This window comes from Mustela erminea, chromosome 17, assembly GCF_009829155.1.
Source record: "Mustela erminea isolate mMusErm1 chromosome 17, mMusErm1.Pri, whole genome shotgun sequence".
NCBI lineage: Eukaryota > Metazoa > Chordata > Mammalia > Carnivora > Mustelidae > Mustela > Mustela erminea.
Window position 1 is genome coordinate 37575895 of NC_045630.1, and position 21036 is coordinate 37596930.

At 40.4% G+C, this 21036-nt stretch overlaps 1 protein-coding gene across 1 annotated transcript; it reads right to left on the minus strand.

The window, feature by feature from the left end:
- Window positions 1-343: 343 nt before the first annotated feature.
- LOC116576749 (apolipoprotein R-like) lies at window positions 344-19151 on the minus strand. The gene is made up of 5 exons (XM_032319249.1): window positions 19111-19151; window positions 8925-9062; window positions 4815-4985; window positions 1579-1754; window positions 344-807 (listed from the first exon to the last, which is right to left on the minus strand). Exons 2-5 carry the CDS (start codon window positions 9025-9027, stop codon window positions 619-621), a joined length of 639 nt encoding a protein of 212 aa, XP_032175140.1. The 5' UTR covers window positions 9028-9062; window positions 19111-19151; the 3' UTR covers window positions 344-618.
- Between the last annotated feature and the right edge of the window lie 1885 nt (window positions 19152-21036).

A 21036-nucleotide genomic window follows, 5' to 3' on the forward strand; every position in this document is an offset into this window, starting at 1 on the left:
CTTTCTGTCAAATAAATAAATAAAACATTTAAAAAAGAAAAAAAAAAACAAAACAAGCAAGCAAGCAAGAGACTTGGAGGAAGATGTGATATTTGGCCATGGCAGTGAGGGACAGGTAGGACGTGAAGATGTAGGGTAAAGACACCTTAAACAAGGCACAAGTATACATTTGCGAGAACTACATTCACCTTGTGATACAGTAAAATAGAAAAAGAAGTTAATTAAAGAAACATTAGGACGTGACTGGTATAAGGCCCTAGTTTTTCATTATACAGGCATCAAAGTGAAGACAAAGACACTGGATTTTTGTTTTTAAAGATTTTATTTATTTATTTGACAGACAGAGATCACAAGTAGGCAGAGAGGCAGGCCGAGAGAGAGGAAGGAAAGCCGGCTTCCTAAGACACTGGATTTTTGTCATTATTTATTTCTGTCATCGCACCATGGCCAGGGCAGCAGAAGCACAGGCAGAGCAAAGGTACAAATCAACAGCTCCACAGTATCGGTGGCACTAAGGGTATCAACAGATTCTCCTAACACGGGTATTTTTTTTTTCCAGTAAACAGTACTCAAGAAAGGATTAGTAGAGTTGTTAATGAGAGAAATGTACCTAATTCTCTATTTTTGCGGAGGTGGGGAGGGTAGATGTGCTGGTTTCGAAATGGTGTTCTCTTCACTCTTGCTCAGTTGTCCAATCTCCAGAGACAACTTATAGATCTCCAGGGCTTTTTTCACATCGTCTGGGTAAGGGAGACACTGGAAGAATTTACTGCCAACTAACACTTGCTCACAGCCCATCTGGAATTCCTACAAGACATAAAAGGATAGAGGTAGAGACCTCTCCAGCTGTGAAAGTATAGGGTGTCTTCAGGATGCCTCAGCCATGACAGGAAAATTAGAGGATCCTGCCCATCCTCAGGACTGGTGGAGGAAACCCAAAGATACTCTGTGTCAGCAGCGTGCCCAGTGCGACACCAGCACTCCTCACGTGCAGCGGATCACTGTGGAAACAGGGAAGGAGGAAGGCTGCAGAAGACACCCAGGGGGTTCTTATGCGAAGGAACAGTTCTGACGGCTGTGCAAAAGCATAGTGCATATGGTAGAAAACACAGGGCCAGGGGCCAGGTCACCTAGATCTAGGGAGCCCTCCTCTCTAGAGGCTTGGTTCATCTTAGTATAAAATGAGAGAATTAGAACTCGCTTTAAAGAGCTCACTAAGTGTGGGGAGCTTGGGTGGCTCAGTGGGTTAAAGCCTCTGCCTTCAGCTCAGGTCATGATCTCGGGGTCCTGGGATCGAGCCCCGTATCGGGCTCTCTGCTCAACAGGGAGCCTGCTTCCCCCTCTCTCTGTCTGCCTCTCTGCCTGTTTGTGATCTCTCTGTCAAATAAATAAATAAAATCTTAACAAAATAATAAAAGAGTTCACCAAGTGCTTTGAGGCCAATTTCCAACGTGATTTAAACAACTCGTGCATGGGTCCTGATACAAGTCTGATTTCATCAATGTTCATTGACAGGGCTCTGATACCAGCTACAATTTTTAGAACATGACGGGACATCCTGAAATGTGTGGCACTTACCCACTTACACTTGGGCACCGCTGGGAACCAGATGCCATTCTCTGAGCAGGTGATTTTTTGAGAGCCAATCACACCATAACCATCATCACATTGGACAGTAACACTCTCAGGCTCAACATACTGGTCCTTATCCACAGACAGATCTCCATTTTTGATCTCTGGTTTCTGACACAGAGCTGTAATGGAAACGCAGTTTTGATCATGCTGTGATTCTCAGAATAAAATCTTACAAAAGTGAAGAGTCCTGAGGGGATGAGAAACACTGATAATAGATTATACCTGCTTGCTGAGAGTTGTTCTCTACCTCCATTGATTGCATGATCATAACGATAACATTAATAACAGTAATGTTATTTTTCATACTATTCTCAAGAGAAAACACTATTCTTTTTCCAAAGATTTTATTTATTTATTTATCTATCTGTTTATTTATTTATTTTAGAGAAAGAGCACAAGCAGGGGAAAGGTCAGGGGGGAGGGAGAGAGAATTTCAAGCAGACTCTGCACTGATCATGGACCCTGAGACAAGGCTTGATCTCATGACCCTGAGATCATGACCTAGCTGAAACTAAGAGTTGAATGCTTAAACAACTGAGCCACCCCAGCACTCCATAAAACGCTATTATTATCTCCATTTGGCTAGAGAAAAATATGAGGTACAGATGGTTTATGTGACTTGTCTAAGGATGCATAACTTTTAGGTGACATGATTATAATATTAACCTAAGGATTATAGTCCTAGAATCCAAGTTTTTAAAACTGCTATATTTCAAAACCTCACTCTTTCTATGATCCTAAGTATATAATTTTTATTCACATACCCTTAACGTCTTCCTGTGTTAAATGGAGTTAATGGTGGGAAATTAACCTCTTGAGTTGATAGCAACTATGATTATAAAAAGGCACACCTAATCTTGGTGGTCAACCAGAAATCTTTTATTAGGGCAACTTCATCATGAGAAGATGAATGGTATGCATGTGGCTCTAATGGAGATGTCAGACACCTCAAGGAGTTTGGAATTTATCCATAACTGCAGTCATTTAAAATGAAGCAGGTGCTTACTAACATGTTGCTAAACCCTCGCTGACAGTCTCAAATTAAAGATTGCTATCTTTGTGTAGAAACAGAACCATACATACATGGGCACTCCAATTGTGCCAAAGGAAGCAGTGGGAACTACAGCCCATTTGGTAAGTGGTACACAATTAGTTGATTGTCCACTGGGGAAAACCAAACATTGACCCCCACTTTCTACCATACATACAAAGGAATTTCAAGTGGGTTGGCGATATCATTGTAAAAGGTAAAACAATAAAGCTCTATAAGAAACATAGGAGAACATGTTTGTTGTTGCATAGAATACTGCCTTGCAGTAGGCAAATATTTCTGAAACAAGACAAAACAGTTTCCAACATCAAGGACAATATTAGTAATTTGAAATAAATTGGAATTTAGAACTCAATGTTTGTCAAAACTAGAACATTCGGGTTGCCTGGATGGTTCAGTGGATTAAAGCCTCTGCCTTCAGCTCAGGTCATGATCTCAGGGTCCTGGAATTGAGCCCCACAATGGGCTCTCAGCTCAGTGGGGATCCTGCTTCCCCCTCTCTCTCTGCCTGACTTGTGATCTCTCTCTGTGAAATAAATAAATAAAATCTTAAAAAATAAATAAAACTAGAACACTCATATTCTACTTGTAAAAACAGAATTTATTGTTATGACCACTTTTTTTTTTTAAGATTTTATTTATTTATCTGACACTCAGAGATCACAAGTAGGCAGAGAGGCAGGCAGAGAGAGAGGAGGAAGCAGGTTCCCTGCTGAGCAGAGAGCCCGATGTGGGGTTCAATCCCAGCACTCTAGGATCATGACATGAGCCGAAGGCAGAGGCTTTAACCCACTGAGCCACTCAGGCGCCCCTGTTATGACCACTTTTGAACAAAATTTGGCAACATCTACAAAAGATGACGATGTGTACAGTCTGCAGTACAGTTCTACTCCTGAGCTTATTCCTAACACAAATGCTCGCACATGAGTAGCAAGAGACCTACACACAAGTGTTCATAAGAGCATTATTCATAATAGCCTGAAACACAAAAAATGTGAACTCTTATAAAATATACAAAATGTGGTCTATTTATCCAGAAGAATATTATAAAACCATGAAAATGAATGAACTATCAAAATGTGCAAGGACATAGATGAAGAAAGAAGCCAGGCACAGAGAGCAAGCATGACTTCCTTGATACAAAGTTAAAAAGTTGGCAAAACTTATCCATGGTGTTGGAAGGTAGAAGAGGGACAATAAGGTACCCCCGCCAAACTGAAAAGGCATTTTGAGACCAAAAAACAAAAGCAGGGCCACACCATGCAGTTTACAGAGTTTTCTTCAGAGTAACTTACTGATGGGGGGAAGGGGAAGAGTCAGGCCGACAAGGACCCAGGCCCTGTACAGCTCTTCTCCAAAAAGTCTGGATTTCAGTCCACAGATTTTTTAGAGCGAGGGGACACTGTATTCCAGGACACTGCAGGGAGATCTAGGGGCTCACGTGCACCTAGTTGACAGCTGACCTTTATTTAGATCTTGTGGTGCCATCTCTACCTCAGAAAGAGGGAGGACTATTTTATCTCAGATTCATGCGAGGCCAAAACGGACCTTCCCCTACACCGACCTGCCTTGGTGGGCGTTTCTGAGGTATGTTACTCTCCTGTGGGTCTGGAGCACATAACCACAAAAGAAGTCATCAAGCGTACATGAACAAGATGGAGGGCCAAAGATGGAGCCAGTATTTTCAGCGCTCCTACACATGGTGTTGGTAGAATGACCTTCTTTGGGGAGGAGAGTCGGGAGTAACTGAGGGAAGACATGAGATGCTTCAAGGGGAGGTTCACATTTTGATAATTGTTGACCTTCACCCTTAAGATTTGTACACTGTTTTGCAGTATGTTACATTTGAATTAAAACTTTTATTAAAAAAAAAAGCAAAAAGTGGTCCTCTAGATTACCTCTGAAAACATACACGCTGGTAACAACGGTTACTTCCAAGACTGAGAAGCTAGGTAATGGTTCAAACTTTGAAAATAGTATACCATATGCATGCATTAACTACACGAAATGAATAAATAGTACAACAAAATTTTTTAAAGTGTTTCTCCTGGCTGGAAAGAGACTAGAGTCAGAACCATCACAGAGGCTCTACATTTCCAATCAAGGTCATCAGTGAGGTTGAAATTACCTTTACATTGAGGGGCTGGAAGCGACCAGTGGGAGTTCCTGCAGGTGATCTTAGACTCTCCAACCAGAACATATCCTTCATCACATTCATATTTCGCAACAGTAGTATAGGAGAAAAATGAACTCACGTCTTTATGGGATCCATGGGCAATGCTCGGAAATATTCTGCAATCTTGAATGGTAAAAGAGAAGGGTGGGGACAATGAGCTAGGGTCTAATTTAATTAACAATTCAGAGTGGGGGACTCTTCTTATTTTGTTGAATGAAGTAATTAAATTACACTGCAGAGGTATATTTCAATGCCTTAACAGAATCAATAGGAATGGTTTACTGAGAACTTAGCTACTTGCTAGGCACTGTGTTTGTTAATCGTTTTAGATATGTTAAATCAATTAATCCTCACAATAACTCTTCGAGGCAGTACGATCATCACTCCCATTCTAGAGAAAAGGAAACTTAACCTTAGAGGGGTCAGATGTTGCACATAAGGTCACAGCTAGGAGGTGTCAGTAACATGAATCAACCTCAGGGATTAAGCTCAGGTGTGTATCAAAATCAACTGGTACTTTCTGGAATCCTGCTATTTTCTGCAGTCTGTAGTGATCATTGGATGCTTACTTTATAGAGGCATCAATATATACCTGAAGGCCATAAAATGGAAGTTTTGGTTGAAGAACAGTATTCTTGCACAGTCAAGTAACATCCCAGAACTGATGAAGTAGGCAGCTCAGAATCCCTTAGAAAACTCCTATCTCCTTCGCCCAAATCAAAGGCACTAAAAGGTTAGGAATCTAACTTTTAAATTCAAATTAGTCCCAGGTGAGGCAAATATGTGGGTGCATTTCTCCTTCAGACTGACAGAGGGGCTCTAAGGAGCTCACTGAGAAAGGCCAATATATCCCTTTTCACTTTGCAGGGATATTAGACACAGTGGCCTAGTATTGAGCTCCTGCCTGGGAAATCCAAAATGCAAACAGGGGCTGTCTAGTGGCTCTGTTGGTGAGGGTGAAGGACATATTTCTGCTGCTTTGAGATTGGCCCGTACTCCTGACATTATGTGGAACAAAGGATGAGTGAATACTTCCAGTGAGTTGGAAACAGGATGCATGAAAAAGACAGGCCTGGTGGTGTTCTCTTCAGACCTGTGCAAAAGGACCTCCTGAGGCTGGAAGAAAGCTTCGGTGAAAATAAATCCCTAGGAGTCCCTAGGTCTTTAGGAGATAGGAAAGAGAAAGAGATCATCCAGAATCAGAGATGGATCCTGGGATCTAGCAGACCAGGGAATTGAAATTAGTTTCTCAGTGATGAGGAAGGACCCATCAAAAAACAGCAACAACCAACAACAACAAAACACAAGAGAGAAAGCAAGCTTGAAACACTCTTGATGCAAAAAATCAGCTCAGGTCAAGCACTATTTCCCTTATCTCTGCTTCTCCCAAAGCTTTAACTCTGAAGGATCCAGAAGGCATAAGAACAATAATCCCAAAATAAGTTCTGCTTTAGTATCAAGGAAAAGGAATTCACCTGTGCATGAGTCAACAGCTTCCATATAGCATTTCTTAAACTGCAGATTAGGCCCCTCCACAGAAATACAAAAAAAATAGCTCTTAATTTTTATGACCAAACACACATGCAGAGTTCTGTACTATGCTTCTCAGGCAATATCAAGGAGGCATAATTGCAAGGTACTTAAAAAGATAACATGTAGCCCTGGTGTAGGAAAGACGTGAGGGTTTGAAGTCAATGGCCAAGGAAGAGTTCCTATGGTGTATTTGGTGCAAAAAAGTGGTTTTATGAAAGCATGGGGACAGAACCCATGGGCAGAAAGAGCTGCATTGGGGTCATGAGGAGTGACTAATTTTATACTTCCAAGTTGGAAGAGGTTAGGAATAATATAAGACTCTAAGGAATATGGAAGCAAGGTTTCCAGGACCTTGAGGGGGCTAGCTATTGTTGGGAAATGTCATTTATTACTGTCTAATAAAACCTTAGTTATGAGACTCTTCATATGTATATCAGTGGCCCATATGCTTAGGGGATGAGTGCCAACATGTATCTTGGGAGGTTTGGAGATTAAGGAAGTGTCCAAAAGAATTTTTATATGTTAAAGTAGGCTTACAGGATCAGGGCGTGGGGGGGGGGGGTCAGTCTAGGATTACCTTTTCCCCCATGGCAAAGTGTCAACATCAAGGCAGCTGAGTCCCTAGAGAAGTCTCACTCTGCCTATCTTAAGGACTTGTCAGTGGGCTGTAGGTAGTAAGGGAACTTAATGATTTTTCTTCTGCCTTTGTTTCCCACATCAGCCACATACATAGTTGTACTACAACTCTGTATCAGTCCACTCTAGTGCCAGATTAGGTCAGGAAATTAGTTCTATAGGAGAAGGTGCTGGCAGGATGGAGAGAATGTCTCCAGGAATAAGCTGGCGACAGGTCTCAAAGGATGGGTGGAAGTTGAGTGGTTGGTAAGATAGGTGAGGCAGAGCAATACTGGGGCCATGAGAAAAGTCTGGCATCAGAAGCCCTTACAGTGAGGGAAAGGACCTTCAGATCAGAGCACACAGACATTAAGTATCATTTCAGAGGGTTGGGGCCATGGGAAATGGGAAGAGATGAGGGAAGAGAAGGAAAAAGGAGAAGGGAAATGGGATCATGAAGAAATAATTGAAAGACATGACAAATCTGATTAGTTCTTCCTCTATCACCCCAGACTGTGTGAGAGGGGAACTCAGAGATGAAGTTGAGAAAAGTCTCCTGAGCATGAAGTCCTTTATCCTGCCACTCAATAATAAATTAACATTCATGCATCTGATGAGAAAAATCTTTTTCTAAACATTGCTTCCTTAATTAACCCATGCTTTCCCCTGACCACTCTCAGTGTTGAAGAAAGCATGGCTTCCACTTTTTAAATCAACAGGCCAGCTCACTTAGGAGCAGTCAGTTATTATTTTAGGGTTGGGGTTTTTCCTTCTAAACTATCTCAAATCCTCAACTTTTATGCCACGATAGCTGTTTCAGAGAATATGTTAATAAATATTTTTAGGTATGAAAATTAATTCTCTCAGATAAAAAATAATGTCAGCTAAGAAAAGAACACAATATAACTTTGGTTAAAGGACATTTCCATTTAAATAACAGAACAACAAATAAATTTCCACAGCAGCAGGCCTTCAGGTGGTTCTGGTAACTTCTCTTAGACACTTTTGTTTCTCATTCTGACAAAAATTTCCCTCTGTTTCAATAACAATGTCTACATTTATATAATGGTTTACAATTCATAAAGTACTCTATAATTTTACCTCAGAGAATTTACTCAGTATTTGATAACAGAAAATGTATTTTAGAATTTTTATTTCTCATTAGTTTTTAATCCCAGTAGAGTTAACATACATTGCAATAGTAGTTTCAGGTGTACAACACAGTGATTCAATATGTCCATACAAAACCTGGTCTCATCACCAGAAGGCCACTCCTTAATCCCCATCACCTACTTCACCCGTCTCGCTGCCCACCTACCCTCCTGTAACCATCAGTTTGTTCTCTATAGTGAAGAATCTCTTTCTTGGTTTGTCTCTTTTTTTCTTTCTTTCATTGTTTTGCTTCTTAAATTCCACATATGAGTGAAATCATATGACACTTGTCTCTCTCTGACTACTTACTTGACTTAGTATTATCCTCTCTAGCTCCATCTGACAACAGAAAATAGTTTTGTTTTTCAGATGGAAATTATTCCTAATCAATAAATAACTAAGGTTATGGATGGTATAATTAACCTATTTGGAAAGTAAATTTGTTCTATGCATCTTGGAGCATTGAAATATAAGAAACTAATTTGAAAATTCATGATTATTTTTTGCTAAAGCTGCCTCATGAGGAATTTTGCATATCAACACATTTTTTATTCTATATATAATAATAGCTTCTACCTGAATTAAAACTATTTCCTTTTTATTCTAAAATTCTTCATTTTTATTAATACATAGTTCATTATACTCTCTCAAAAAGATTATGAATTCCCACTATTTGATTATATTCAGTTAATTCTTAATTGGGTATTTGTCCTGCATATCTTAGAGAAACTACCCTCCTTTCCCTATAACTACTGTACTCACCACACAAGCCAGAAGGGCACAGCAGTAGGGTCAAGACCCCAAAGACGTACAGTGCTGGGAAACTGCTCTGCAACTTGGAGGCCTTGGGTCTCAGAGGTGCCATACTGGGGCTCAGTGTTCTCAGACCCTTGAATTAATCTGAAGAAAAGAATTCTCAGTAACAACTGAAATGGTGCCTAAGCCAGTGTAACCAGCCTTGGCAAAGTCTCAGTTGTGTGTCACTAAAGGGGAGGGACAGGGGGAGTGACAAGAAGACCAGGTGCTGAGCACAGCTCTAACAGGGGTCAGCTGATAAGGCCCCATTCTCGGAGAGAAGAGTCTGGAGGTTGTTAGGAGAGCCCTCTGGGATTCTGTGTGTAGTTATTGTTGTTATCCTAAAACTCCCTTGCTGTTCAGATGGGGCACGTGGTGAGTTCCTTTCTGGATATATCCATGATTCCTCTGAGTAAACAAGAGCAAAAAAGCGCAGGGGAGTGCAGCCCATGACGCCCGGTGTGTGTGGTGGGTTCTGCAGGAATTTGAACCCATAGCATGAGAGAAAATAGAATGTCTGCCAAAGGGTGCCTGTTTGAGAAGTGGTTTCTGTGATAAGAAGTAGGTGTAACTTGCCCATAGAAGAATGGATTTTTTTTTAAGCTTGAAGATTAAATTTCTTTCTAGATAGCACATAGGCTAGGCAGAACAGAGTAGTATGAGTCTCTAGGTGTGGAAAATCTCAAGAATGCAGTCTACACAATTACAATTATAATTACAATTACAATTATTATACTATCTCAGGGGAAACGTCTTTTCCCTAATTCCTGGGGTTTTTAATGGACATAAAACATCAAATGATTCACTCCGTAAAACTGACTGTTTTAGTGTAGAAGCTATTCTAGCCTGAGTTTGCAATACAGAAAAAGGACGCATTGAAAGTTAAGTGGTTGAAGATGATTAATTAAGGAGAAAGGAAGATTTATTATGACTCTCAGAATAGCTGAATGATTCTGGACCCTGGAGAACCTAGCATTTTGCTTCTGAGCAGTAAACACAGCTGGATAGAAGGCACATTTGTTATTCTTCTTAGACTGGTAACCTCTAGACTAAGTGTCCCATAACCATCTGGGATTGCCTGGTTATTCATCCAGATTACTTCCTAAATTTAGGAACTTAAACTTTGGGAACTTCAACTTAAAGAGTTAAGTGGGATGGATGAAACTATCAACCTGAATTCTATATCTTGCCCACCAACTGGGAATATCTGTTCCTTGAAGAGACAAAGATGGTTGTCTAAGCAAAGGAGCAAATTCTGAAAATTGTCCTCAAGTGATCTTCACTACTCAGCTGAACTGGAATGATTGCTACATACCAATAATAGCCAAAATGCTTCTCTCTCAGAAATAAGAGTTACCAAATATAGCTGAGCAAAATTCTTTGGAATATTAAGGTAAGCACAATTAAAATTCAACAAAAGAAAGCAAGTAAATTCACTGAATAGTTGCTTCCTTTAAAAAGAGGAACCACGGGGACACCTGGATGGCTCAGTGGGTTAAGCCTCTGCCTTCAGCTCTGGTCATGATCTCAGAGTCCTGGGATCGAGCCCTGCATCTGGCTCTCTGCTCAGCAGGGAGCCTGCTTCCACCCACCCCGTCCTGCCTGCCTCTCTGCCTACTTATGATCTCTGTCAAATAAATAAAATCTTTGAAAAAAATAAATAAAAAATAAAAATAAAAAGAGGAACTACAATAAAGAGATTCATGTAATTTAAATGATTAACCATATGTTTTGTTAACCTGCCTTTAATCTTTAAGGTCTGTAACAGAATTTTACATAAATTATTATAATGAGTTCTGAAAAACTCCTGTGACATGGCTCTTGCCTACCTTGTTGCACAGATGAGGAAACAGGTTCAGATATATGTGCTGCCGAAGCGAGCACAAGAAACAGGTTCAGATAAATTAAGTAAATTGTCCCCCAAACTCCGCAGATAATTAGTAGTTAAGCCAAATGTTGACCCAAGACTGATAATTAAAATCCAAGCTCTTTCTTTAAAACAAAATAATTTGTATTTTGGGGGGCCAGTAATTATTTCCTGTCAGGACACTGATTCAGCCATATGGGAGTATATTGGCTTTTACCCAATGGTACACCCACCCTCCAGATGCTGATGGAGCTGCAACTAATGGCTTAGACCCATGACCTCCAAAGCATGTACTGTGATGATAGGAGCCGCCTGACTCCTGATATAGAAAGTTATACCCTGCTCCCTCAGGAGCAACCAATGCCTGGCTGAGCTTGGGATACCAAAGCCCTGATTCCTTGATTCAAATCTGGACAACTCTGTGATACAGTTGATGCCCTAGAGCCCACTGTGGATCCGATGAAGGTTACACTTAACCTGACAGTCAGTTTTTGCTCAGTTCTTTTCCGTCTTGTTGTTTCATTCCCTTATAGTTCCTTCCCCACCCCAACCCCGAAATCACACTATCAAAAGTTCATATGCGTCTGAATCCCTTCTAGAGACATTGACTGAAGACAGTTTATACCACAAGTGGATCTAGGAAGCAAACTCTAAGAACGAGATTCTAGAATTGGATCACCCACTAGCCAAATGACAATCAAGATTCCCTCACTGGGGAGGGGTGAAGTATCAGTAGCCGTGGCTTACTGTAGCATTGCAACTATGAACATTTTCACCTGGTAAGCTGTCATGAAGCGTAGATGGAGAAAAACACATTGGCCAGTGAAATACCTCTAACATTTGAGAGTTGCGTGGAAATAGGACTGTGAAATTGGGTGGCTGAGGACTATTGATGCAAGCTCAGCAACCTCTTAGCTGAAAGTAAAAGTTCAAGGCACTCAATCACAATTCAAATCCAACTGTGAAGTCCAGGAGCTCCTCTCTGCCCCCATTAATATTTAAAGAAACTCTTATGTCAGCTAGCTAAGGACCAGGGTCAGGATTTAATCATAAAACAATAGTAAAACTTCAGAAAAAAATAAATTCTTAGTCTTGGCAAGTCTCTACTTAAAGTCAGGACCCTAATGGAGGGAGGGACACCCTTAGACTTGGCGTTAGGATATGCAGGTAGATGCACTACAGAACTTCAAATTCCAGATTTAACTAAACCCAAAGAGCTTATAGAATTGGCCCAGTTTCCCTTGTTATAAGATAGTGCCCCTGCTGCTTGAAGACCAGCAGAGGAATCAAATACACTGGGTAACTTCTAAGGTCATAACTGCTTTCCTCAAGATCTGCCCCATCTCACCTCCAGGCCAAGAGCTGAAATCAAACCTCAGTATGAACTGTCTAAGGACATGCTGAACCTACTAAGAGAAGAGAGGAATCATATGCAGGATCTGCAAGACTTAGCATGTAGGAGCTTCTGGGAGAGTATGCCTTGGAGGGGACCATAAAACTGGACAAGGGAGAGTTTGTCAGGCTAGGGACACTGTTCCATGACACAAGGTAACAACTCAAGTGCCCTGGGAATCAGCTCTCGTGTGCTTCTGGGATGCTTTTGGAAGCTCAGGGAAAATGATGGTCCAAAATGGTATAAAGATGCCAGAACTGCTAAGGCAGACTAAGTAGGAAATGATTAAAGACTCAAAGAGGTAGACATGTTAGAATCCTTTATTTTAGGGGCACCTAGGTAGCTCAGTTGGTTAAGTGTCTGCTTTTGGCTCAAGTCATAATCCCAAGGTTCTGGGATCCAGCCCTGCACTGGGCTCCCTGCTCTGTGGGCAGTCTACTTCTCCCTTGGCTCTCTCCCCTGCTCGTGCTCTCTCTCTCTCTCAAATAAAAATAAAAGAATTATTTATTTTATTAAAACCAGAAGACCTACCTGCTATTTTCTTCATGAGAACCCTGAGGATGACCATTTACCAGGACAATAAGGAACATCCCAGCAACAAGGACCAAGATTATAGAGAAACTCTATTCTGGCTAGCTAACTGTAGGTTGCATTTTTGGCAGTAGATATTATCAAATGTGACTGTCTAATAGGAGTGGGGATTGGAGAACCCCAGGATAGCAAGGCTAAGTAACAGCACTCTACCTCCAGAAGTGGACTGGGTAAAAAGTAGCGGAGGGCCATGACTGAGTTATGTAAGAATATGCCTGGGATGCAAAATCAAGGAAGACACTCATTCTCAGGGTTGTGCAGGTATGAACCCTCAAAATGAGTGCCTCTTTAATGGTGAGGCATATACGGTTGCAAGGTTGGGAGGCAGCCAGGGGAGAGAACTTCCTGACCTATAGAAATCTCTGAAGAGGTTAATAGAATATGGTGTTCCTGAGGGTAAGGATTGGCCAACATAGGCATTGCATGATACGTAATAAAAAAAGTTCAAGAACGAGTGATCCAAAGACTGAGATAAACTGCTCCTATGAAAGTCATGATCTTTTGCCCAATTATGCTTTTTTTTAACTTGGCAATTTTCTCACCCATTCTCAAACTTAAAGACAGATTCCTTTGCAGAAGTACATGTAACATGATAGCAAGTATATACAGTAATATTTCTCCAATCCTTTACCAAAGGAAACTTTGGTGATTTGCTTTAGTGAATGTGCACTAGGACCTCTAGAGACGTGTTGGATCTGAGCTGTCTGTGATGCCTGGGAACAAAATGAACCACCACAACCCCAGTTAAAATAGAAGCTACAGGAGCCAGGCAATAAAATGATCCCTAGTTCATGTTTATCTCACCATGATTCATTGAGTTCATGGACCCACAAAGCAGTCATTTCTGTGGCTCTCAAGTGTACACAGTTTGTGGCAGTTTGTAGGACCTTTACATTAGTTCTCTGACCTTTGAAATAAGAACTATCAAAGTAAGAAAACCCATGTAAAAAGATCTACAAATGATATTAATACTGAAACACTGCATGATTTTCCCTCAAGATTAGGAATCAAAGCAAGGATATCTACCCTCATCATTCGTATTCAGCAATATATTGGAGGTCCTAGCTAGTGCAGTAAGGTAAGACAGATAAATAAAGGGCACTCAGTTTAGAAAGGCATAAACAAAATTGTGTTTATTTTCAGACATGATTGTTTATTTGGTAAATGCCATAGAATGTATAGAAAACCTTCTCGTACCTATGAAAGAATTTCATAAGGTCACAACAGATGGCCAATATATAAAACTCAGTTGTGCTAAAATCAACAAGTCAGGAAATGACAGATGCTGGCGAGGATGCGGAGAAAGGGGAACCCTCCTACACTGTTGGTGGGAATGCAAGCTGGTGCAACCACTCTGGAAAACAGCATGGAGGTTCCTCAAAATGTTGAAAATAGAACTGCCCTATGACCCAGCAATTGCACTACTGGGTATTTACCCTAAAGATACAAACGTAGTGATCCGAAGGGGCACATGCACCCGAATGTTTATAGCAGCAATGTCCACAGTAATCAAACTATGGAAAGAACCTAGATATCCATCAACAGATGAATGGATAAAGAAGATGTGGTATATATACACAATGGAATACTATGCAGCCATCAAAAGAAATGAAATCTTGCCATTTGCGACAACGTGGATGGAACTAGAGCGTATCATGCTTAGCGAAATAAGTCAAGCAGAGAAAGACAACTATCATATGATCTCCCTGATATGAGGATGCAGCATGGGGGCTTAAGTGGGTAGGAGAAGAATCAATGAAACAAGATGGGATTGGGAGGGAGACAAACCATAAGTGACTCTTAATCTCACAAAACAAACTGAGGGCTGCTGGGGGGAGGGGTTTGGGAGAAGGGGGGTGGGGTTATGGACATTGGGGAGGCTATGTGCTTTGGTGAGTGCTGTGAAGTGTGTAAACCTGGTGATTCACAGACCTGTACCCCTGGGGATAAAAATATATGTTTATAAAAAATAAAAAATTGTAAAAAAAAAACTCAGTTGTATTTCTATGTACTAGCAATAGCAATAAAAACTTGGAAATCAAAATGTAGAAAGTACTACTATCTCAAGGGCAATTTGCTAGGTGGCAAAAACCGTTTTCAAAAGATCACATACTGTATGATTTCCATTCTGTAAAACTTTGTCAAAGTGACAAAATGATAGTAATGGAGAAGAAATTAGTGGTTATCCTCATGGGAATGGTGGGCCAGGAGAAGGGTGTGAATATAAATATAGAGGGGTAGTTCAAGGAGAATCCTTATGATGAAAGAATAAAAAGAATATGTAAATAGTGTAGAGTTTCCACACACATTGAGCTAATGTCAATGTCCTGCTATTATCAATATCATTCTAGTTCTCTAAGATATAACCATCAGGAGAAACTAGGTCAATGGCACATTGGACCTTGTGATTTTCTGTGAATCCATAATTATTTCAAAATGAAAAGTTTTTAAAATGACACAACTCTATATGGTGCCTGGTAGCTGGAAACTCCAAAGCATTCATGAAAGAAAGCAGAGAAAGCCCGATTAAATGGAGTGATGTATTGTGTTCATGAATTGAATTGAAAGACTCAATATTATTAAGATATCCGTTCTCCTCAAATTGACCTACAGATTCAAAGCATTCCAAACCAAATCCCGGCAGATGTTTTGTGGAAACTGATGAGCTATTCCTAAGAGGTATATGAATAAGCCAAGGCCCTAAAATAGCCAAAACAAATTTTGCAGAATAAAATTTAAAAGACTCATACTTCCTGATTTCCTGACTTGTTATGAAACTACATGATCAACACATTGTGGTATTGGCATAGGAATGGACTTACGGATCCATGGAAAAAATAAAGTCCAGAAATACACTAACACACAAACGGTTCATTTTAGACAGAGGTGCCAAGGTAATTAAGTGGAAAAAAGACAGTCTTTTCAACAAAAAGAAAAGAAAAGAAAGAAAGAAAAACTTTGACAACTCTCACCCTTTACCATGTGCAAAAATTAACTCAAAATGTATCATAGGTATAAATGTAAAACTAGACAATTTGGGAAATACTAGTTTAAAAGAGACAGTATTTATTTATTTCTCTATGTATTCCAGTCTATTTTCATAACAGAAAAAAAGCTTCTGTAGAACTAAGATTTGGTTTTACCAATGTAAATATTTGATCCATTTTAGTTTGACTGAAAATAAAAAATAAATTACTATATAAATTAAATTTTAGAAAATTAACTTCTACCTCTCTTGGTCTTAATTTTTATTTGTATTTTAGCAAGTTTAAATGATGCATATCTACTATAAGCTGCTATATTCTAATTTTTTTAAATTATTGTGTTTCTCCTGGTTCCTGAGCTAAACATAAAGGGAAAAAAAACTCCTTAAGAAAACTCTTAAGCAAGAAAAATTTTCATTTATATAAATTTGCATCATTTAAGTGTAAATATTCATAATGGATGATGATCTTATTTTTAAGCCTAAAAATATAGGCATCAGTTGCTGATCTGTTAAAATGATGCAAGTACAGGATTAAGAGCTCTTTACAGGACTATTTGTGAATCAGAAATTTTTGGAAGACGGTGTTCCTTTTCTGACCATTTGCATCCGTCATTAGAAAACAGCAGCTTAGGGCACCTGGGTGGCTCAGTCATTAAGCATCTGACTATTGATTTCATCGGGTCTGATATCATGGATCTCGGCGTCCTGAAATCCAGCCCCAGGGTCAAGCTGCTAACTCAGCATGGAGTCTGCTTGAGATTCTTTCTCCCTCTCTGTATCCCCTCCCTGTCATATGCACACTCTCTCTTGTCTCTCTAAAATAAGTAAATAAATCTTAGAAAAGAAAATGGCAGCTCAATCCATAGTTACCATTCATATATATTCTTTCTCTCTCTTTTTAAAAAATTTTATTTATTTATTTGACAGAGAGAGAGAGAAATCACAAGCAGGCAGAGAGGCAGGCAGAGAGAGAGGAGGAAGCAGGCTCTCCGCTGAGCAGAGAGCCTGATGTGGGGCTCAATCCCAGGACCCTGGGATCATGACCTGAGCTGAAGGCAGAGGCTTAACCCACTGAGAGACCCAAGCGCCCCTATTCTCTTTTTTATACATAAATTTTTATCTGAAATCTCTGATCTACCAACTGCCCTCTCCCCAACTTTCTAGGGATGGAAGAAGTCATTTCAAGAAGGAAAGTAAAGGTTATCAATGCTGACAGGGTGAATGTTGCATTAGGAAAAGGCCGAGGGGTTTAGGGAGAAGAAGAGAGGCAGTAGTCTCATTTTGCATGGTAAACATTCGAATTAGTAAAGAAGCAGTCAGGAAACTGGAGAATCTTCTTCAGAAGAAACTGAACAGCAATAGAGAAGACACCGACAAACACTGCTATTTGGGAAATCCTCTGAATGTGTAGGGCTATCAGTAGATTGCTAAAACAGAGGCAGAAGTTTATATCTCTCTTATGCTACAATTCCGAAGTAGAGACATATTCGGGTTGGTTATCTGCTCTGCCCAATGAGGTCATCCAGGGATAGGGTCCCTTCCCTCTTTGCCCCTCTAACATCCCCCGGGGCGTTGCCCTCTTCACCACAGTGGAAACTGGCTGGCCAGCACCCTGTCAGCATTTCAGTGTGAAAGAGGAAGTGAAGGTAAGCAGCTTCCTTTTTAAGAAAGTTGAGTAGGAAGTTGCACCCATTAGGCAGTTGCTCCACATGTGCCCTGCTGATATTTAAAGGGGTGAGTGCAGTTCTATTACTTAAAGGAAGTAAATCCTGAAAATGGATACCCGGAAACAATTAGCAGCCCCTCTGTAGCTCCCCAAAAGAAAAAATAGCTTACTGATTAGTCTCCCCAAATACATATAACTTAGATTAGTTTCTGTGGGTCTTGTCCTTAAGAATGAACGTATAAAGGACACCTGGGTGGCTCAGTGTGTTAAACATCTGCCTTCAGCTCAGGTCATGATCCCAGCGTCCCGGGAGCCCTGTGTTGGGCTTTTCCCTCTCCCTCTTCTTGCCACTCCTTCTGCTTGTGTTCTCTCTCTCTTTCTGTCAAATAAATAAATAAAATCCTAAAACAAAAATAAAAACAAAAACAAATAAACATGTAGCCTAGAATCATCAACAGCAGACGTTTCCAGAGACTAGAAATTCCAAAGAAACTATTATTAATATTCTGTATGTGAATAGTCACTATATCCATAAAGAACAGAACACTTTTTATAAAAAATGCTGTGAAGATTTTGTAAAATGTATAAGACAATTAAAATACAAAAGCAAGGAAATATTCCCAAAGAACATGCAGGAGGGTCAAAACAGAGATGATGGCATAGGAAACAAACAAACAAAAATACAAGAAAGTTATAAGATTGACAACGAGGTCCAACATGTGACCAGTAGAATATCCATAAAGAAAAAGAAAAAAATAGAGATGAGAAAATTACAGAGAAAACTATACTCAAGAAAATTTCTAAAAGACAGTTTCAAATATACAGAAGCTCACGTTTTGCTTTCTAGATAATCATTTCCTAGGCAGCTCATTGAGGATGTTCTCTAAGAAATAGAGGAAATAAACCAAAAAGTGGAGAACGTGAAGCCAAGAAGCAAAAGCAAAGCAGGAAAACCAGTGTACAGATGTGAGAGCGTGAGAACCCCCACTCATACTGAAGTGTGAAGCAGACACTGCCAAGTTCCTGTTGATATCATCTGGGCTCTACTGCACACTCTAGGACAACTTCGAGATGGTCAGTATCAGCTTTGTTTGCCCAGGCTTTTTCAAAAACTGCTGAAGGTTATTCTGACAACATGACAGCAGATCAAAAATACTAGGTAACTAACACTTCCCAGTTGCAGACCTTAATATCCTGAATATCCGTAGAAGTTAGTGTATCAGTACCCCAGCTCCCTTGCTCTTTGAGTAAGATAACTCTCTGGTATGTCTTTGACATCCTTCATAGTGTCCTATGGGTTCAAGTCACCCACAGAGGTCTGTGGCTTGACAATGCATCCCTTATTGGCTGCCTTCCCTCCTCTATCTCACTGCTCTGCTCAATTTCTCAAATATTCGTAAAAACAGTTTGAGCACATATGGAACAATTCAACAAGTATTCTGAGTGAATAATGCATTTAAAATATCAATTATCTAATTATCTAACACTCACTGAACTCAAGAATGAGTTTTTGCAAGCAGAATGCAATATGATACAATACAAAATGTAAATTAGGTTTCCATTCTATCCCCCATCCAAATGTTTATTCTAATGTAAGTGAAGAGTGGACGACCTTGTTTAAGATATAAAACTAATTCAAATGGCACTTACCAAAGAAAAGGAGAAGTGGTGTGTTTAAAAATTGTTGTTTAATGATCGAAGACTTCTGAGTGAGGCTTGGTGGCAACAAGAGGGAGATGAGGAGGGTGTTGACACTTTCACTAGGGGGAGGAGGTGAGGGAAGATCCACGAAAGCAAGTCCATGAAGCAGATAGTTACCCATACCTCACCCTAAGGAACATTGACATCCTCTTTTCCGGACCATGCAGACCTTGGAAGTTCATAGGAAGCACCATGGCAGGAAGCTTGGTACATAGAATGGGCATCTGTTGGTGTGCCCATCCAGGGGGTTCCCCAGCATCTTGGGGATGGTGGTGGGGGTAAAAAATATATATATCAAGAAGAGACGTGTTGCCAAGGAAGAAGTACATGAGGCTGTGGAGCGGAGGGACCAAGAGGACGGCTGGGATGATGAGTAGATTCCCCACGTACCCAACCAGATTCATGCTGGAAGACAAAGAGCCCCTGCTGCACCGGGGCTCCTCAGCGAGGCTGATGGGGATGAATGCAACGATTCACGTCAGTTTGTCTGTGTCCAGACAGTTCTAGAGCTAGAAGGAAAGGCATGAACTGTGAGTGGACTCCTGGGGAAGAAATGGATTCTCGGATTCTCGCATCAATGTCCTTCCCACCCTCCATCGTGCATCTCATTAACCCCCTGAGCTTTTCTGGTTCCTTCACTGGTTTCAGGGAACTAATTATTCTAACCTCTTAGGATCATTACAAGGATTAAGTGAGAAAACTATGTATAAGGGACTTAAATCCGTGCCTGACATATAATATGGGCAACTACTTTTGTTAGTGGGAACTTCCAGTGAGGCTATCAAAATAAAGAGTGATGTGTAAAACAAAAATGAAATGAAATAGAATAGAATAGAATAGAATAGAACAGAATGGCCATCTGTTTGGGATTTCTTTGTTTACAGTTATAAAGCTCCTGCTAACAGGAGACCATGTTGAGAATCCAGTTTTGTTTTCATTTTTGTTTCTCTGTAATACATCTGCCCATCTCCTGATAAGGCAAAGGCAACTATTTTTCTGTATGTCCTAAAATCTATTTTTAATGTGTGGTATAAAATTATTCAGGCTCTTTCCCTTGCTCATCCTCAAAGCATCAGTGAGCATCTGACTGAACAAATTCCTCCTTATAAATTCTTCTGATAAGGCTTTTCTGTGTCTTTCAGTCTCACCTAGAAACTTAGCAGGCTTCTCTATGTTCATGGATCATAGTTTCAGTAAATAAAGTGGAAAATAATATTTAAGATGCACACGAGAGGTGCCTGGATGGCTCAGTAGGTTAAATGTCTGCCTTCAGCTCAGGTCATGAGCCCCATATTGGGATACCTGCTCAGCTGGGACCCCACTTCTCTTTCTGCCCATCTCTCCTTCTTGTGCTCTCTCTCTGTCAAAATAAATAGATAATAAAATAAAATAAAAAATTAAATGCCCACTAATTTAAATGACCAGTAGCTGATGCTCTACCCCTGAGAAAATGCCTGAGGCAGCCCTGGGGCTCATGGTGCATCCTCACACCCTAAACCAATAGGGAAAACTGGACATTTGCCATAATGGATTTTTAACTTATTTATAAATTGTAATCAAGTTGTTTTTCAGGCAGGTGTAGTAAATATTTGGTGAGACTGCACATAACAAAAGCCATCTATAAGCCAGGAGTCTAGTCGTAGGTGGAAAGTCAAATGACTCTCTAAGAAAATGAAAAGAATTCTGTTGGAGCCAACTAATACCAAATAATGCAAGGGTCTGATGAAGGGGGAGTTCTGAGTAGAGAAAGATGGACAGGCCAGAAGAGAGGTCGAAGGAGAGCCACAGAGAAGAGGAAAGTACGACCCAGGCCAGCTGTGATCTGCCCCGGTCCCGACACAGGAGGATGCTGCTGGCCCCCCAGGGTATCCTCCT

Bases quoted from the DNA above. Each gene is read 5' to 3' on its own strand.
- LOC116576749 (XM_032319249.1), bottom strand. From the start codon at position 9,027: ATGGCACCTCTGAGACCCAAGGCCTCCAAGTTGCAGAGCAGTTTCCCA. The intron at 4,986-8,924 runs GTGAGTACAGTA...TTACCATTCAAG, and splicing joins GTGCCCTTCTGGCTTGTGTG to ATTGCAGAATATTTCCGAGC. The intron at 1,755-4,814 runs GTAATTTCAACC...TTTCCATTACAG, and splicing joins TCCAGCCCCTCAATGTAAAG to CTCTGTGTCAGAAACCAGAG.